Source organism: Merops nubicus, unplaced genomic scaffold, assembly GCF_000691845.1.
Source record: "Merops nubicus isolate BGI_N331 unplaced genomic scaffold, ASM69184v1 scaffold5271, whole genome shotgun sequence".
Classification (NCBI taxonomy): domain Eukaryota; kingdom Metazoa; phylum Chordata; class Aves; order Coraciiformes; family Meropidae; genus Merops; species Merops nubicus.
This window is the reverse complement of record NW_008587476.1, coordinates 18,094-38,343: the sequence shown is the minus strand read 5'-3', so window position 1 is coordinate 38,343 and position 20,250 is coordinate 18,094. Positions and strand designations below refer to the sequence as shown.

At 35.9% G+C, this 20,250-nt stretch overlaps 1 protein-coding gene across 1 annotated transcript in view; it reads left to right on the top strand.

The window, feature by feature from the left end:
- The window catches only part of LOC103781213 (tolloid-like protein 1), a gene marked incomplete at its 3' end in the record, with an annotated part of 74,842 nt that overhangs the window by 37,387 nt on the left and 17,205 nt on the right, over positions 1 to 20,250 (top strand). The window contains exons 10-16 of the mRNA XM_008948917.1: positions 1,750 to 1,852; positions 3,092 to 3,208; positions 4,261 to 4,406; positions 10,449 to 10,644; positions 12,386 to 12,511; positions 15,510 to 15,670; positions 18,622 to 18,802. Coding sequence (XP_008947165.1) covers positions 1,750 to 1,852; positions 3,092 to 3,208; positions 4,261 to 4,406; positions 10,449 to 10,644; positions 12,386 to 12,511; positions 15,510 to 15,670; positions 18,622 to 18,802 — 1,030 coding nt within the window. The remainder of the gene's footprint in view (positions 1 to 1,749; positions 1,853 to 3,091; positions 3,209 to 4,260; positions 4,407 to 10,448; positions 10,645 to 12,385; positions 12,512 to 15,509; positions 15,671 to 18,621; positions 18,803 to 20,250) is intronic.

Here is a 20,250-nt window from a genome sequence, read left to right as displayed (position 1 = left end):
CCCGTGAGCTTGGTCTTCCACCTAGTCAGTCAGTCGTGTCAGCAACTGGGGATAGGTGAAGATAAAGCTTTTAAGATTAAGTCAGAAAGTTTCACATTCTCCACTGAAAACAAAAGAGATTTTTGAGAATGTCGTCGCTCGTATGGATGCAATTAGTTATTTTTTCATGGAAAGTAAGTGAAAGGAAAGCTCCTGCTAGCCTGCTGTTCAGACTCACAGGCTTTTTGTAGGAAAGATTGTCTCCATTTTGCATTTTTTGAAGAAGAGTCTTACTGTAACTCTCTACCACCTATGTGTCCAAACCACTGAGCTTTATGTCATCTTTAAATTAGCTGCTTCCAATAGCTAACAGCTTTTATCTTCTTAAAATTAAACAATCTGAAAAAGTTCTGCCTTTCTGGTTTAATATTGTACTACATTGTGGTTGGAGAGACACACGGTGCCTTCAGATTAGGTGGAAGTAAATCATCCTGTCTGACTACTTGGGCCCATTGTTTCAGTTATGGTGCTGTATTTCCTCCTTGCAGCTGGACTGAGGGTAAATTGATCTCCTTTCAGCTGACACAGATGTTTCATAGGCTGCCATGGAGATGTATTTGTGCAGTGTGAGGTATTTGCTACAGTGCAGCAATTCATGTTTGCTTTATAAAACCAGGTTTTGATTGTGAGTTCCTAGGATCAAAGCAAAAAATAAAATTGCTTTGATGCTCATATGTTAAAGGAGATTTTTTTGTTAAGTTGAAATACTTATTAATCTACACTGAGGAACTGATTTGGAAGAAGATGAGTTCTTTTTGCAAATACACCTAAATCCAATGAACGGGTATGAATTAGAAGTTATTTTATAATACAGAATGTGAATAATTTTTAATCTTGTTTTGGCTTATCCCTGAAATTGCAGGACATGATGCTAAGACTGTCCAAGTCAGTTAGGGTCCAAACTGTAACATTTCTGTCATCTTGTAATCCAGGATGAATCCTATTCATTTGTTAAAAGTGTAAGTTTATGGCAGTTGAAGATTAGTATTTCTAAACTGAAGTGGGATAGTGTAGTGGTCTAGGATAGTCCTGACAGTAAGTATTGAAAATATGCCTATTTACAGATGTGCTCAGTAAAATGGTGAGTCCATGTTCAAAAGTTCTAGAAATGCACAGAACTCAGATTTCTGTATAAAATACTTCATCATAGTTTTGTTAAGAATCATAAAGGGACTATGTACCATTTGTTTTAGTGTTATTTCTTTCAGCATTACTGTCCACTATTATCAATATTTAACTTGTCTGAAAGTAAATTACCTTGTCAAAACAGTAGAAGGAAACACAAATCAAAATAAAACCTTTTTTTTTTTTTTTTTTTTTTACAGCTGTCAGTGCTGATTATAGTCAGAATGTAATGGAAGAGAAATTGGCAGGAGAATTATCAAATAAAAGACAAAATTATATTAGCACATTATTTTACCTTATTAGCATTCTCAAACATTTATTTCTCAGTGAAAAGCTCCCTGTAAGCAATTAAATGTGACTAATCTGTCTTGAATCTGCTCAAATATGTAAGAAATATGTATAGAAAACTTCTAATGTTCCCAAACAACTTTTATTTACTGTAAAGAAATAATTGAGATTAATTGTGTTTAAGTAGCTGGAATCCTGTTAGAGGTGACTACTCTGGCTTCAGTTCTGGAGCATGATGTGGTCATTTTCTCATATTAACCACATGTGATTTAATTAGGTATTCTCCTCTGATGGCAGATTGTTTTAAACTTCACCACCATGGACCTTTACAAGAGCAGTCTGTGTTGGTACGACTATATTGAAGTAAGAGATGGCTACTGGAGAAAATCACCTCTGCTTGGTATGCAACTATTGAATGCTGCACTATCCATAGTTACCATACTCATTGACTTTCAGTGAACTTGCTGTTAAACCCACAAAAAAAATCTTGGGTTTTAGGTATTTAGAAAGTATCTAAACTTGGGGATAGGAAATAACTCCTAATGGCATCAAATAAGTCCTTTATGGTGAAATAGTGTAGAGACATTTGTCTCTATAGAGCATATGATGGGAAATCTGTAGAGCCCACAAAGAACAAATGCACTGTTGTTGAGAACACCTGCTACAGAGTTGTACTTATGAGCTCTGTTCCTGTACTTTTAAAATTATGAATAGAAGTTTACTTCTGTTTGTTCTTTGCATGCCCTTCCCTGCTCTTGCAGAGAGTAGACATGCAAAGCAATAAAGAATTAAGTCTTAGTTCTGCAACTAATAGGCAGGAAGCTACAGCCATCCTTTTCTTAATTCAGAGGACTGGTGGGAAGATTTCACACAACATAATGCCACTTCCCAATCCAGAGTCTCAGTTTGACATCCTGTGATCTCCGTTTGCAACTGGGGATTTCATACCATAGGAAACTTGAACATCTCCTGCTTCATGGCTCAGTTTTGTTGTTTTTAGAATGAAGACTGAAACTGTTAGCATCCTCACAGCCACAATTTAAAAACAGAAAAAGAAAAAGAAGCAGATAGAGGGCATCTTTTTAACAGTAGTGCCTATTTTCTTAGCCTTAACAAGAAAGAAAAAATATTAAGACCAGATAGTAATTAGCCTCTTCTCCTGTTCCCTTCTCTGTCACCTAGACAAACAGAAATTACACCTACCTAGGCTAAATTTAAGGTCTAGGGTCATCGGAATGCTAGTTTTAAATCTCTTTGGTCCTTTCACACAATTATTATTATTATTACTAGATTATGTTCCAGTTTTAAGATTAATACTCACTTTTCCCTTCCAAAGTGACAGGGTTTGTATGTATAAAAACAATCTATAACAATAAATTTTCTGCTTAATTCCCCATAGGTTTTATACTTATTTGTGAGTCTGACTTTAACGAAAAGTAGCATGGGAAACTTTGCAATAAAACCTTTGTGTATTGGGTCCTGATCTGCAGAAACACAAGTCCTTAAATATAAATGTGTGAATAGTTCCACTGAGTTGGTTATGCTACGCTTGTTTATAATGTTAAACACTTGTATAAATATTTGCAGCATTTGGCTTCAGAGGCAGCAGAAAATGCAGTTACTGGTTGCATGTTTTTAGGCAGGTTTTGTGGTGACAAACTGCCAGAAGTCCTCGCATCTTCTGACAGCAGGATGTGGATTGAGTTCCGCAGTAGCAGCAACTGGGTTGGGAAAGGTTTTGCAGCAGTTTATGAAGGTAAGCCTCTTACAGCATTAAAAGTTACTTGAATATGGAGGAAAAATATTAACTGGATACCTTTGAATATTAAAAAAAAAAGTCTAAAACCTCAGAAATTACTTAATATGAAATCAGTATTTTACTACTAAAAGAGACACTAGGTGTTAATGTACTAGACAGGACATTTTGAAACTCTTCCTGTGATCAGATTTCAGGTGACCTATTTTTCAGGGACACCACTGATAATATTAATAAGTATTATTTTTTACCAGTCATTTAATTAACTAAAGGTGCATAGTCTTGTCTCTGTGTGTAGAAAGATTTCTTTGAGTACTTTCTGTTTACTTTTCAGAAAAATCTGACGTAAGTTTTCCATATGCTCTGTGATTACTTAATAGAGACAGTTACACACACTGAGTATAGTAACAAGGCAACATTCACCTGCTTAAAATAGAATCCATTTTATTATGGAATTTCTTATGAAATTTCTTAAATTAAACAGTAAACTATATAATTTAGTTGATACTCACAGGTCTTTACATGATATGGACTCTGAAAAGTGTAGTTATTTTTCATGAAAATATTTTTGATTTATATTAGCTGTTTCTTCAAATTCAGTATGAGCTTGAAGTGATAAACTGTAGGTTAAAAAGCATACTTCAGTAAAAAAATAAGATTTCTCTATCATTTGTCTCTTTCTTAAGGTTAATAAATACTAAAGAAGAATGTTTATTAAGTGCATCTCAAGGACTAATAAAAACAAAAATGTAATAATTGTGACCTGTTAAATATATTCTTTAAAATGTGCAGATTCATATTATCTATGAGTCTGAAGTCTTTCACTGTAGACATGTTTATAGCTATTAGAAAAGCTGAATTGCGTTCATTAACTGAAATAAGTAGAGTGGTTTAAATTATTTATTTTCAATAACTTGTCCTTGATATTCTTTTTAAGTCCTTTTCAGAATAATCTTATAATTTGTTTTAAAATGGGGAGCATAAAATATTAGTTTGGGCATGGGGAACAGAAAATGTAATTAATGGCAATAAGAATTTCTTGCTTTTATCAGCTATCTGTGGAGGTGAAATCCACAAAAATGAAGGCCAGATCCAGTCTCCCAATTATCCTGATGACTACAGACCAATGAAGGAATGTGTGTGGAAAATAACTGTGTCAGAAAGCTACAATGTAGGATTAACCTTTCAAGCATTTGAGGTAAGGTCTTTTATCTGGTCTCAGAAAAGCTTCTAGTGGGTGACAGTGACATTTAAGGGAATCCTCATTAACCCTGTGAATGAATTTAGAAATTCTCTATGAAAAACAAGTTCTGGAATCAAATTCTACTCTCCTGAAACCTTCCTTTCTGCAGAGATTTTCAAGAAGTTTAAAATTTTTTTTCATGTTTTCTATGCTATTTGAATTAGAATGTTTAAAGTATTGACAACAGTCACAGTTTAGCAAATAGATAATACAGTTCAGCAAGGCTGCTTTAATACTTTGTTAAATAATTGGCATTTTTTGTATTTGCTAAATCTTGTTGTTAAAAAGGAATGTATATCTGGGAAGAAACCACTGTGGTTTTTGGCTTCTGTTTTGAGAAAGAAAAAAAAAAGCCAACTTAAATTCAGTTTACAAGCCTATATTTAGAGAGGGAAGAAAAAAGCCATGGTGAGTCATACTTGTGTGTCTTTAGTGTACATCTCTCTGTGTATAAGATTTGCTAAACAGTGGTAAACTATTGTATAACAAAGAAAAAATAATGTTCTTTTTATGCACACATGATACACTGCCTTGAAGTCTGTAGATAAATTTGGCAACACACTTTTCTTTTATTTTAATATGCTTCAGCAGAAATTACATGAAGAACGCTTTTTTAAAATCTAAGCTTTCTGACTCTGTGGTGCACCTAGATATAAATGCAAGTATGGTAAATATAGGTACAATTTTCAACCTGTATGTTTAGTCTCACTGACAGACATCAGGTGTACGGCACATTTTTGTGGTGACTGATGAAAGATCTGAGCATGAGATAACAAGAGTTTTGGACTTTATCAGAAATTGTGAATGTAAACTATAGAAATTTTAATAATTTCACAGATTCTACTTCATTTTGCCTTTTTCATATTCTGAATTATGTTGGGTCTACTGCAGACAAGATCAGCTTTTCCTGCCCAAAGAGTTTTCCAAATGCCATTCAGCCTGGCTCAAGACTATTTAACATAGTATGTCAGTCTCTCCTTTAAGCACTGATGAAAATTAAACAATGTTTTCAGTAACTTTATTTAATGTACTGACAGCATATGGAGCTGTTCTAGTCTGCCATTGATGCTCAGTGTTTTTCAGTGTGATCCCAAGAGAAACAGCACTGTGCCTCTGTATGAAGGTCCTGCAGAGTATTTGATGTCTATGCAGCTGTTCAGTGCTGGTCTATAGGCAGAGTACACTATCGCTTGAACTGACTATAATATCACTTCTGGGAGAATCAAATTTCCATCTCTTCTTATCTTTCAGGATCTTTTTCTAATCACCAGATTGTGGGGTATTTACAAGTATATTCGTGCCTCACCATATAGAAAATCATTAGAAGCAAGAGTAGTGAATGAGAGTACAATCTAGTAGGCTAGTGGTTAAGGCTGTAAGAAGAAATGCCCATTTTTTTCCCCCAGACTGTTTCGTATTATGACACTCTCTAGAGGTGAAACGTGGACCAACACCTCATAACAATAAAGAGGAAACTGGGCAGAAGTACAGTTCAGTGGTAGTCTCAAGTTAATGCCTCTACTAGATATATTTTGAAAGAAAAAAAAAATAATTCCAACTGTAGGGACTTGAAAGCTACGTACTTTTCCAGGGAGAGTCTGAGCTATGATTCCAGAGTGGCAAGATGCCCTTTAGCACCAAATGGGGTGCTCCAGAAAGGCACAAGACTTGTGTTGTATCTGTCTTCACAGTGTTTCTTACTGGCTTGTCCACAGTGCTCCCCACTGAGCGTGAGTTGCTTTTGAAGCTGCTATGAAGTGCCCTGCCTAGATATTCACCATTGGGTCTGATTTCTAATTCAGGTGCAAATGCCTATATGTAGGTGTGGTTTTTTTTTTTTTGGTACTAAGTCCCTCTCTGGACTGAATCCTTGGTACACTGCCCAGTAATACAAAAAGCTGTTTAAAAATCACATTTTTTTGTGCCAGCTGAGATAAAAAAAAGTAAATGTCAGGCCAAAGAGTTATATCAGTGTTTGTGAGGAAATTACTTCTCTGTCCTTTGAAAGGTACAGTTAAGTAAGAGGAATTCTTATTATCCATATGTAATGCTAGAAAAAATAACTGTATAAATACCCGTCACTCTGAAATGAAAGCACTAGGGAAGCTGAGAATTTCAAAATGTATCAGCGAGTCATCCTGTTTTGCCTGTTGTGGGCAATGCATTTCCCACTGAGTACAGGATTACTCTTTCTTATTTGGCTCCTGCTGAGCAGTGACTTTCTAGTATCTAGATAAGACCAGAGGTGTTGGGACTGGTAACTCTGTTTTTTCCTCATTGTTATAGTCACTTTTATTATATTGTTCTATAGTCACCTTTATTATATCATTCTTTGAAAATCTGCAGTTCTTGTGTTTTGATTGGTGTGTGTTTGTGGTGTTTTCATTTGTTTGCTTTTAAGCAATTTTGCTCTAATCTTACCAGCTAAGGCAACCTAGAGGGTTTGTCAAGCAGAGACGTATTAATCTTCCTCATTTGAGTGGCCCTGTTAAACTTTGTGCAGATAGTGTTAAATTATTTTTGCATAAGTCAGGATAAAATTTATCTGATCATCCGATTCTACTAGGCATATATCCTGCCTTTTATGACTTAAGTCTATGACCTTAGTTGGATATGTTTACTTGTACTGGAATTTGACTCTATCAACTAATAAATTAACAATGACAAAAAATAATTGGAAGATTTCTCCTGAAATATGATTTCTCCTGCATTTGCTCTTCAAATCCTTGTCTCTTCTCTCTTTCTCTTTGGGGTGTGGTGTTGGTTTGGTTTGGGTTGGTTTCTTTTTTACAGTTATGGGGTTTGGGTATTTTTCTGTTAGGGGAGTGCTACAAGACAAGGTAGTCTGGAATTTAACCAAGTATATTTTAGTCTCAAGTCATTAGGGTGGGATTATTTTGGGATTTTTTTTTTTGTTTTCAAAACTGAGACTATGTGCAAGCAATTTTCTTTTCTTTTGAGCATCAATGCTGAGAATGTCTCTGGCTTTCCATTTCACCAGGAGATTTCTTAGAGTTTTCCTTTGCTTATGTGCCTGTCTTAAGGAGTTTTTCTGGCATTTTCTCAGCTTAGTTCTGTAATGCCATTCAAATTCTTGGTTTCCTCCAAGACCTTCAGGAGCTGATGGTATCTTTCATTCTTCTATAAGCAATGCATTTTTCTGCAAAACCTGTTTGTTTATACTTTTTTGCATATGCTAACATATTGTGTATTTCTTCTCATCCACGTGTAATATCAATCTTGTGAAATTTTAATGCTCCAGTAAATAAGGTGTATAGAATCAGTACAGTTACAAATAAACCCATTGAGAGTCCTTTCATTAACTTGAGGAGATTTTCTACCCTTGTAGTAGGAAGAACAAGAGACTATTGCAAGTGTAATGGATCTTTGTATGTCACTGTTCCCAGATGACAGTACCACATCTTAAAACCCCAGGTACATATAAGCAGAGCACATTTTATACTCATTTTAATTGGTTACCAAGTGCCTTAACACCACTTATCGTTTCTCAAAAACACACTACTTATCTGTTAGTTTATATATAGGTCTAACAATTTAATCCCTGAATATAATAATACTGATAATACTAATTGCATCACTTGCAGGAGTAGTGCATTAAAACTAAATACAGTAGAATGCCTGGCTTTCAAACAGTTTTACTGAGAATCAATAGCACTTTGTAAGTTGGTTGATTTTTATAGTTATGGGAAGTTTAGCAATTTACTGCTATATTAAAGTATTTTTAGCTGTTATCTTCTGCCAAAAATAGAGCAATTCTCAGAGAAGAAACTAATAATTCACCTCAACAGGAATTTAGTATGTGTGACTCAGAGCTGCACTTGGCCTGTGTAAAATCATAATTTCCATATTGCCCCATAGAACACAGAAACATGGAAAAATCAGGTGTTGGTTGGAAGTGTTGCACAGTGAAATGCTCACAGGCATACACGGGGAAAATACACAATTCCCTCATTGTTATTAGTGAGCTTTGGACCCGGTTACTACTTTCTAAATCAGGGTGCAATGTGATTTTTACTGAGATAACAAGGCAGGCTTTGTTTCAAATTGGAATATGATGTCATGTATTTAAACTTTATAATGTAGATTAGTAAAATTTGGAATCAGTATTAAAGTGTCAAAGACTTATCAGTTCTCAGATAGACACCTGCCCAACCATATTAGTTGCAGCTATACAGTTGCCATTGAAGTTGGCTATAGGTGGTTGCATCCCAGACCTTCATGACACTTCTCATTCATTTCCCAAACCCTAGCCCAAAACAATTCCCAAGCAAAGAGCTAAGAAATTACAGTAAATGGAAATATGGATTGTGCCAGAGAAGTGAGTGGGAGAAAATTATGTGTGTAAATGCTTGAAGAATTGGAAATTTGGAAAGAAGACAAATATATTTTGTGTGTAAATGGCATATTGTGGTGCCATTAAAATGAAATAGAATCAAACAGACCCTTCCCCCATTTTTCCCTCTTACATAAATGAAACAGAAATCCTCATGTGCTAGATGAAAGCTCCTTAGACTGTGGTGGTTACTGAGCTTAGTGTTGGCCATACTGCACAATTAGAACAGAGTACTAGCAGCTGCTTGTACTGCATCTTATATGCAGGAAAAACTCTGTCCAGAGATAAGATGTGGAGTTTTCTGGATTTGATTTCATTTTGACTTTGTCATTTTATCAGCATTTGGGTGTGCTGAATTTAATTTGAGGCTTCTCAAACCCCTTCTCCCTGACTGTGGTCCTGCCCCCACCCCCATCCCTAAATCTGCCTCACAATTCAGCCACTTCACTCAATGGTTGTTTTCTTAGAATTATTAATTTTGAATGCTTGGATTTAGTTAATTCTTTTGTAAGTAAGATGCTATGTTACTTGAGTAACATGAAGTAATCCTGCAGTAAAATGACCCAGATCAAGAGAGCTTTTAATTCTGCTGGGAAAGATACTCTCTCAATAAAGACAGGCATCATATATTATCTAGGCTCCAGACAGGATCATATTTGGGCTGCTACCGCTTTCTTCTTTGGTGCAGTTCCCACTCTGACTGACTGTGCAAATACTATTATGTAAAGAGCAAAAGGCTTGCTGCTCAAGTAGAAAGGCACACATGTCCACTCACACATTAATCTATGATTGGATGTCGTCTGGCAGGATGTTTGAATGAGAGGGACATTTTCAGTTGTTCTGGTTTTAGTAGGTTTCTTCATCAGTACAGCAAGGATTGACTCATTGACCCAGAAAGCCAAAGGAAGAAACCTGAATTCAAGAATCATGCCACAAAACCCAGGGACATCAGCTGAAAAAAAACCCCAAAACGTTATATTTTGGTGTTATATGTTCTATTGGCTGTTTAAGAGCTTCTAGTTTTAGAAGTGTATTTGGATCTAATTCTACAGATCCCCCTAACTTCTGCATTGTATTTTTTTTACAGTTACCCTGTAACATCAGTGGGTAGTGACAGATGTGAAATTTTGCATTGTGTTCAGGATAAAGGAAGAAAATAAGACAATGATTGTTATCTGAAATAGTATAAGTTGATAATGTCTAAAAAAACTTACTTATATTAATAAAAATTGATTTTTTTTAATATTTCAAAAACAATTAATATATCTGAATTGTTTAGTTGTTAAACTGTTAGTCCGGTATACTTGAGTGTACATGAGAAAAGAGGACTTTACTTGAGCTGAGAGTAGGAATTTGACAGAATATTAGGAAGCTTAGAGGTGAACGTGTCTTTTTTAGTTCCTTTTTTTCCCAATTAGATTGTTGTGTCCTGTGTAACATCTCAACAATATTTTTTCTTGTGGAAAACAAGTATAGTTGAAAAAAGCCTGGTACTGCTTGTTGTCTTTCTGATGCTTGAACCCTAAACAGAGAAGCATAACCTTAATTTTGATAAATTTCCATTCTATTAACTGATTGATATTTGATATTTATGGTCAAGTTCAAATAGTTCACTTTAAATTTTTTTTTTTTTTTTTTTCCAGATTGAAAGGCACGATAACTGTGCATATGATTACTTGGAAATTCGAGATGGAACAAATGAGAACAGTCCTTTAATTGGTCACTTTTGTGGCTATGACAAGCCAGAAGACATTAGATCTACCTCTAATACGTTGTGGATGAAGTTTGTTTCTGATGGAACTGTTAACAAAGCAGGGTTTGCTGCTAACTTTTTTAAAGGTAAATGTTAAAGCGTATTTGAGATCTGTGAACTGCTTGTCGCTTGATTTTGTGCTAGAAAAATTATGACATGATACTAAAATTTTTTCTCAACCTGTTTTTACTAATATCACTCCTATACTGTCTTCAGTATATTTTAACTGGGCATACAATTTTATCAAAACAAAACAATAGAGGTATTTGAATCTTTTTGTAAAACATGCCCAAAGAGTGAGGGAACAATCAGAAACTCATCAGGTTCAAATACTCAGCTTAGTTTTGAAACACTTTTGAAAAACTTTTGAAACATATCTAATCTTGTGAAAAATGTCTTTTTTTGACATTGTCAAATGTCGAGTTAAGTAGTACAATCACAAATCATAGAATCATAGAATCCTTTAGGTTGGAAGAGACCTTTAAGATCATCAAGTCCAACCATTAAGCCATTAGGGCTCTAAAGTCCTCTGCTAAAGCAGATCAGAATCTGTCAGGGCTGGAAGGGACCACAAAGATCCCCCAGTTCCAACCCCTCTGCCATGAGCAGGGACCCCTCCCACTAGATCAGGCTGCCCAGAGCCTCATCCAGCCTGGCCTTAAAGACCCCCAGGGATGGGGTCTCAACCCCCTCCCTGGGCAACCCATTCCAGGGGCTCACCACTCTCATGGTGAAGAACTTCTTCCTCACATCCAGCCTGAATCTGCCCACTGCCAGCTTTGCCCCATTCCCCCTAGTCCTGTTCTGTTAAGGTATTTTGCTTTTGTCTAAATATTGTGAGTTTTCTAATCCATTTGGGGCATTAGGCTGCTTTGTGAGCAAGAAAAAAACAAAACAACTGAGAAATAATAGTTACCAATGGCCTCACAGTCTTCCTCCAGTTTTGGGCTATGCGTGTGTCATATAAATGCAGTTGTACCTGCAACTATTGGTGCATGGGAAGTGTGTAATTCCTACGTTGGGCTGCCCATGGCCCAGTGAAAGCCCAGTGGTGTGGCCATGGTGACACTCAAAACACAGGTAACACCACCAGTAGAACCTTTTTACTCTTTTGAGAAGACATAAGCTGTGGCTTTTCTCACCCTTTTAGTTTTCACTGTAGACAGTTATAACCTTGAAGGCCGTGGGTATGAGAGTGGGAGCTTTGTTTTATTCCTAAGACATTACTTGTTGTGGTGTAAAGAAACAGTGTTTCAACATCTGAGGCATATTTTAACAATGAATCTCATGGGTATACTTCAAAGCTAGTAGAGATAATACATTATTCCCTTCCTTCCCCCATCCCCAATTCATCTTGTTTCCTTTAATATCAGTAGAATGAAAACCTGGGATTTGAGGATTCTGTTAATCTGGTTTGGAGTATGAATTCAGGATAATGCACAAATTTATTCTGTGGGAGATAAAGTGCCCTTCAAGTGACCCTGCTGTGGATTTTCAGTCCTTCTTTCAGTACTTTATACAACCTTTAGATGATGGCTGCCTGAATTATTGTATGCTGCCCACAAAGTGCTTATAAATTAGATCTGCAGCTGTTGGTAGGTATTGCTGTAAAAAAACACCACTCAAACGCCACAAAGGACAAATGTTTGTTTTCTCTGTTGCAGGTCACCTTAGCATTAGAAAATCTTAGTCAGCAACCACAGTGTGTTATGTAGTGCATCTTATAATGGCATGTATACAGCTTTCTGGGTTAATATTGATCCAACAATTACAGCTGAGAAAGGTAATTATTTAACATTTTTTTTGCATTCTTCCCTGTCTTGGCAGAGGAAGATGAATGTGCCAAACCTGACAATGGTGGCTGTGAGCAGCGCTGTGTAAATACTCTCGGCAGTTACCAGTGCGCCTGTGATCCTGGCTATGAACTTGGTCCTGACAAAAAGAGCTGTGAAGGTATAGAGCATTGCTGGATTATAGGCTCTTAAAGCTCATAGGGTGCCATTGCTTGAATGAAATGCTGCTACATCTTTCATGTGCTCTGTCTTAGCAGTGTGAGGTCTAACCCAACCTGGAAAACCAGTGCGCCATTTTAAATCATGGTGCCAGAGTAATGTTTGTCCACAGCAGTCATGACACATCCAATGTCACTAATTTAATTTTACAGGTTTTGCTGTTAGTCACTCAGGAATGATGAAAGCTGGACTTCATACCTTCCCAAAACCACTTAGTAGATTATTCATACTCATGAAAGCAAAATCTCTCACTATGAATAAGGAGACAATTATCAAAGATGTGCCACTGTCTCTGAATTAGAGTATTTAACAGTCTCTGATCACCTCTGACTGGGGAGCGACTGGGAAGCTAGCAGGTTTGAAGAGCAGGATCCTTTATTGTAGCTCAAAGCACAAAGAAATCCTCTCCACTCCCAGTCAGGTTGTGGACTTTTCTTGCTGGAAACAAATTCTGCTTTTCATAGTGAGCAATGCATGTTCAGATAATCATTTGGAGAAATGAAAAGCTGATAAGTGGAAGAATCCTTAACATAGGATTGGGCTGAGATAAGCTTCTATACATATTTCATATCAAAGGAAAGAAGCAAAAGCTCTTGAACATTGCACAGCAATGTTTAGTTTTTATGCATAAACAGCAGTAAGTTCAGAGCACAAATTCTTTTAATCTTAGTGCATCTGTTTGAGTACTGAATGGAGTTTGAAAATCAGAGCACACAGAGCTATTGTTTTCTTCTGACATGATTCACTGGTCTCTCTTTTTTCCAGTTTTCTCACTTTAATTCATGATTTGTCACAATTTGGGTAGTTTTGATTAGTTTCTTCACATGTTTTGTTCTTTTACTTTTGGTTCTGTGGGGTTGGTTTTGTTTGTTTGCTGTGTGTTTGTATGAGGTGGTGATAGCCCTGCACTACAGGCATGTTAGGTTATTGCTGTCATCAAGGTGATTGGTTTTTCCGTTGTTCCCTCCTCCACTTGCCAACTTTTTAATAGTGAGCACATTGGAAAAAAACTTATTTACATGTCTGCATATTAGGCAGTATGCAGAAGATAAGGTTAAATCTAAGGAGGGAGTGAAGAAGAGGTTTGGTCTCTGGGCCTTTGATTGTCAGCCCAAATTTATGTAAGGAATTTGGTTTAGTCTGCTTGCTGATCAGACTCAGAATACTAGGGAAGGTTACCAGTCTTTAGAAAACCTCTTCACCATGCTTCCAAAAAATAAAAATGGAATACATCCCTAGCACCCAACAGAAAAGCAGCTCTGGCAAAAGGAGAAGTCTACTCAAAGTTGTGCAGTGTGAAGTAAAAAACCGGAGTTATACCTAAAAGTGTATATGCATTTGTTCCTTGTGATGTCGCGCTCATTCTGTGTAGATACTGCTTGGGACTGCTGAGTTAAAATCACTGTGTAGTCACGGTGAGCATTACACCCTAATTATAATTTGGGAATCTGAGGGGTGACCTAGTTATGTTAATTGACATATGATACCAGATTTGAAGCTTCAAAGTCAGAAACTCTGCCCAATGCTTCACTGCAGTGTTGACAGGCACAGAACATTGCTTCATGGTCATCTAATCTGAATCTCCTGTGCTGGCAGCATATTAGAAAACTGTAAGATTTTATTTTCATTATTTCCATGTTTCCCACCATTGCCTCAAGGAGCAATGGAGTGACATTGAAAAGCAGAAACTGACAGCTAGCAGTAGTGGCTCTGACTCAGACTAGATCATTTAAGGGTACAGCTTGTGTCAACTGAGTGCAGTCTCTAAACCCATGCCTGGTATTTGTGTTTGGGTTTGTTTTTTGGTTGGTTTTTTTTTTTTTTTTTTTTTACACACAGAGGCAAGACCCAGGGGTCTTAGTTCTCCCCTACCCTAGTCAAATTATCTTTCTGTGTGCAAGAAATCTTCTGAATGGAAAGCTCGGTGCCAGGAGGAAGACTGGTATGTGTCTGGGTTGGCCAAATGAGCCCTGACATGGCTCTCTTAGAGAGTTCTCCCAGGTGTATTAGATGAGGCAGATGCAGTGAGACCATCAGCTAGATGGGAATAGCCACTTTTTTAAAGGATTCAGTGTTAGCATAGAGCAGTTGGAATAAGCTGGACCCCCACCAGTTTGATAGAGATTTGTGGATGATTTCCAGTGCTGTCACAGACCCCTAGGGGTATCAGTGCAGCAGAGTGTGATCAAGAACCCCTGCAAGTCCCATTACTTTCAGGGGGGTTTTTTTTGGAAAAAAAAAAAAAAATCCACAGATGGAAAAGATTAATGTGTAACGTGTTTACACTTTGCTGTCTGAACTACATTCACAGACATGGTTCAGTATTGTTATGTTATATGGAGGTGACTCTTGGGCATGTATTTGGAAATAATAGGAATTTTCTCTATTTGTTGAGCATACATACTTCAGCAAAAGTAATTGTGACTGAAGAGTATGTGACTGCTATCCCAAAGAAGTGACCTTATCTAGCAGGTTATGGGAAGCATATACAGCTATATGAGCTGTGATAGATAGGGTTGATTCTGGATCAATAATCAAGGAGAGAAGCTGGGGAAAAGCAAAGCGCATCTTAAGTAGTCCATCTGTCAGAAGAGGGGTGGTCATGGTTCTGGGGAGGGCAGTGAGGTCAGAGGGCTTGCACGGGAAAGGCTGCGAGAGAATAACCAGAGTCTCTGGAGGGAAGGGAAAAAGAATGAATATGATAACGCCTTGTGTAGTCCTGAAACTTATCTCTGTCCACAAACCTGCAAGCTGTTCAAGATAGGGGCTGTCTCTTTCTCTTTGCTTGCACCAAGGATGATAAAACAAGATTCTGATTAGTTGGTCTGGGCATTAGAGCCGTGTAAGTAGTGAGAGGGCTGAATCTTCTCAGTGTGCTTCTGTTTATAGTAAAACACGGTTTAAGTCCAGAAACAATGCTCTCCCTTTTAATTTTACAGCTGCTTGCGGAGGACTCCTGACAAAGCTAAATGGGACTATAACCACACCAGGGTGGCCCAAAGAGTATCCTCCAAACAAAAACTGTGTGTGGCAGGTGGTTGCACCGACCCAATACCGAATTTCAATGAAGTTTGAGTTTTTTGAGTTAGAAGGGAATGAAGTAAGTAACTGAACAAAAAGCTGCACAATCTTTTACACGCTAAACAGCTTCACAAGAGTTCAAAAATAGATATTGCCTTATAAAACCTTTGCTGACCTTTCATACACTGACAATAACCATAGAGAGTCGTCTTGTCATTTTGGGACTGTTTCTGTTTTTTTTCAAAATAAATATGGAGAGAATAGCTGTCTTTTACATATCATCTAAATGTATATGTATTACAAGAAATTTATAATAAATGTTCTCTGCTGAGTCTCAGATGACTTTTTTTTTATCAACAATATAAAACAGAGCAAATGGCTGAGGCATATTGGAAAGAATTCAAGAGAAGAAAATCTGGAGAAACCAAGTCATCTTTACAGACTATGACTACAAAGAGTACACATAAGCTGTGGTTAGTGATGGAGTAAGGGAGCGTTTAAATCACTTACAAGTATCTCATGGGGGGAATATTTTAAAAGGAATAGTGCCAGAATTAAGGAACAATAAAAAACAGCAGTTTTTGAGCTGGCAGATCCCAGAGGCATGGGAGATGTCAACCCCACACAGGTAAGAGTGTCAGGGGCCTTCCATGTGGTAAGGGCTGATCCCTATAGCTTTAAATAAAGCAGTGAGGGTTGTATTGGGTGTTGGGTACAAACTGGTAAGATATGAGTTTCAACATCAACTTTTCATCCTCTGTTCTGATTCCTAGGCACTGCTTTGTCATACCATTGAGTTCCTTTGCTCCAGTCATAATGTGCTGTAGCCATGGAGTTTATCTGGATATTCTTCACATGGTGTTGAGAACCCAAATCCCAGGACATTATTTCTGACTAAACAAATTTGTAGCAAATTACTTGATATGAGGATGGGACATGTTTTAGGCATGAGATCTGAAATGGCAAAAGTTGGAATTTAGTTTTCAACTAAGAAACAACCTAGACATGGCTTTTCAAAAATATCTCAAAATTATTTGCAGAAGCAGCAATGTCAGATTAAAAAAAAAAAAAAAGGGATGGGTTCTAAAGTCCATAAAATTCCAACTTTTAATTATTTTTATGTTATACACTGTTATCATTATTATAAGAACTGCAAAAGATGTAACAAAATCGTAGAAATCTGAAAGAATTAAAATTCAATTCCTATTTGAACAAGTCATAAAACTTTTTTCCTGCACTTTCTTAATAGTTAAGACAGATTTGCAAGGAAGACATCTAGGGTGAAAAGAAGTTAAATCACTTTTTTAGGGTCATACAAGACAGGTAATTTAAGCAAATGTGAAAAATATATGCACTGTGGTTTCCAACATTTAGAACTTCAGTTTGATACTCTCCTGTGCTACTAAATTTCAGGTTTATACTGTTAAACAGTAGTACTAAGAATGGTACCTGTGGAAGTCAGAAGAAACATAATATCTGGAGCATTCTAACATATTGTCTGAGTGCAGACATAAAATGTATACATTTAGCAAATTTTTTTTTTTATGTTCTTTGTTTTGTTTTGTTTTTTTGTTAGAGGAGCTCCATTTAGGACCAAGTTTAATATGTCTTTTCCAATATTGCAGTTTTAATATTTTACATATACATTTTACAATTTTAATTTTGCATTTAACTTGCAATTTTTTCAAAAAAATATAGTATAGTATGAAGGAAGCTAGATCTACCTGATATTACATTTAATTTCTAATCTAAAGCTACTAAACAATCAAAACTCACCACTGATATATTGCTGAAAATGTTGAGATTTATTAAGGTTGTGAGCTATATTTGAAAATCATATACATTAATGTAAGTCAGCATGTGACAGTAGTTCAAGTTTTATGAATCTTTGTGTTCTTTGTGTGGTATAAACATAGCATCAACTGAATTGGTCACTTTACAACTCTTCAACATACAAAAATTGCTCCAGTGAATGAAAACTTAATCTATATCTAGAATTCCAATTGATTTTAATATAATATGATGTTGACAATCATTTAATATTTCATAGCGAGAGAGAGGAACAAAGGCCAAAACATTCATTTCTCTAGTTCCCCTCCAGGTCCCCTGACATTTCTTTTTTGACTAGAAATAGTGATTTATCAAATACAGCTTGGATTTAATGGACAATCTAAGCTCTGTATGAATCCTCCTGGCCACTGTTTTCTCTTAAGCTATTAATTGTAGACAACTGGAACATTTTTGATTAAATGATTGGTAGTTGAGCCTAAGAAGCTTAGAAGTTTTTGGGTGGAAGGCTTTACATTAACCAAGGGATTATGTATTGAAAGTATTATCACAAGTAGTAGGCCTTGCATAAGGCTTTTTTATTATATTAGTTTACTTCATTTTAAACCTTTCAAGGAAAATTACATGCATCAGCCTTCAGAATTATAGCTTTGTTACTGCTAAAGAAAGTCAGATGTTTTTAACAGTGCAGATTTATATCTTTGTACATAAATGAATGTCTTAAATACATTATATAAAAAAATTGTCTTCTAAGTTCCTATGTGAAAATTACCATTTTTTTAAAAAAGGTCTATGAAATGCAAACAGTAGAAGATTGTAGGTTCTGGGTGTGTGGCTTATAGCACAAAGATAGCTGTGATTTTTTACAGTGAATATTTCTAGATTTTATGTCACTAGAATTTTTACATTTTACATCAAATGGGAATATTACTAAGCATCCTGAAATTTAGATACTAAACATAGCTTAGTATCTATCAAAATAAAGTTTTCAATGTATTGTATAGAATAGCTATGCCTTAGTGACCTTAAAATAAACTTACACAAAATCAGTGAACATTTGTCAGCGTTTAGAAATGTTTTCAGAGTCAGGGAAAAATAAAAAAAAAAAAATAAAATAAAATAATAATAAAAAAAAAGTATTAATTATTAAGTAACATATACCAGTCTGAGTTCTTGCATTTGTAAACAACTTCATGCTTTTCCTTTGCTTAGCCAAAAAAATGTATTTCTTTCTATTCTCAGGTTTGCAAATATGATTATGTGGAGATTCGTAGTGGCCTTTCGTCTGATTCTAAACTACATGGTAAATTCTGTGGTACAGAAGTGCCTGAAGTTATCACCTCTCAGTACAACAACATGCGAATTGAGTTCAGATCCGACAACACTGTGTCAAAAAAGGGCTTCAAGGCACACTTCTTCTCAGGTATAGAAAATGACTCATTTCCCTGTGAGTGCCTCTAAGCACACAGTGGCTAGGTGGAGTGAATGCTGTATTTTAGTATGAAAGTGAGTGGCCTTTTCACTTGCAGTTTTCCTGGTAGCTTTGAATTTGTTTTATTTATATGAACATAAACTAGTCTCCTGTCTTAAAATACTGTTCTGAACTGTATATGGAAAGCATATATATATATATTTAATTAACAGCAAAGGCAAATAAACTTTGTGAGATAGAGGAAAAAAGCAAGTTTACTAAGAGTTCCTAAATTTGAATTAGATCTCTTTTATGCCAAGTTTTGTTACTATTTTTTCAAATCCCAGTTGTAATGTGATATTTTTTACATAATGTGTGCGTTTCTATTTTTTCACTCAGGTCTCTTATTATATTGCATTACTTTGGAAATTACCACTTCCTGTTTAACATTATGGGTACTTTCCTGACAAACTTTGCACTTCATGTTTTGCAGAAGAAGAGAGCTTCAGACCTTGCTTTTGCACAAATGTGTGTCTTTTGAGTTATGAGTGTAATTTCACTGAGGCAGAGCAGAGCAATGGAACTTTATATCATCTGAGGATGTGTATTGCTGAATAAAAATAGACATGAGTGAAGCTGAAGATGAGGAAATATTTGCACAATAGTGGTCACTGCAATTACCCATGGTGACTAGACTAGACTACAATAATCTGGCTGCAGCAGAACGATACTACCTGGTGTTAATAGTGGAATTTTTCTCAGTGATTTTTTTGTGTGTTTACACACACACATATGCATAGCTATTTTATCTCGTGTAAAAGAAAACAGCAAAACACTCTTGTCCATCCACCTTCTCAAACTGAAAGTCATCCAGAAGCATTTGGAATTTCAATTTTGCCCCAAGTTTTTTTGATAGCTCTTAAAAATCTGAATGTGGAGAATCCTGATTAAGTTTAGCATGTAGGAAAATGTATTACTGGACAGTGTTAGTAGCATATATTTGCTAAAATATTTTATCAAAGCTGAAATGGTATTTCATTGTGTAGCTTTAATAACTGGTAACTTAAGTATGACCAAGTAAAAAGACTTGTATCACTTGTATAAGTGGATAGTGAAGAAAACAGTTCATAACAAACAGTTCAGACTTTGAATGTTTTCTTATTATGACTACTTTGGTGTTTTTCTTAATTATGAAAGATGAAAAAAAGCGTTTCATCTCATACAGAGAAGTTTGTGAAGATTTTACCTCTAAGACATACTATCTTTTCTAATAATCACATTTCTCTGGTCATAGTCTTTCAGATCCATCTTTACATATAGTACCACTTTTTACTTTCAAAGTTATATTTTACATTAGTAAAAAGATTTCAAGGTTTAATCAGTATTTGTAGTAAATATGCATATGCACATAACAGCTTCCTCCTAGAAACATATACTCAGCTGGTCATTTCATGGTGGCC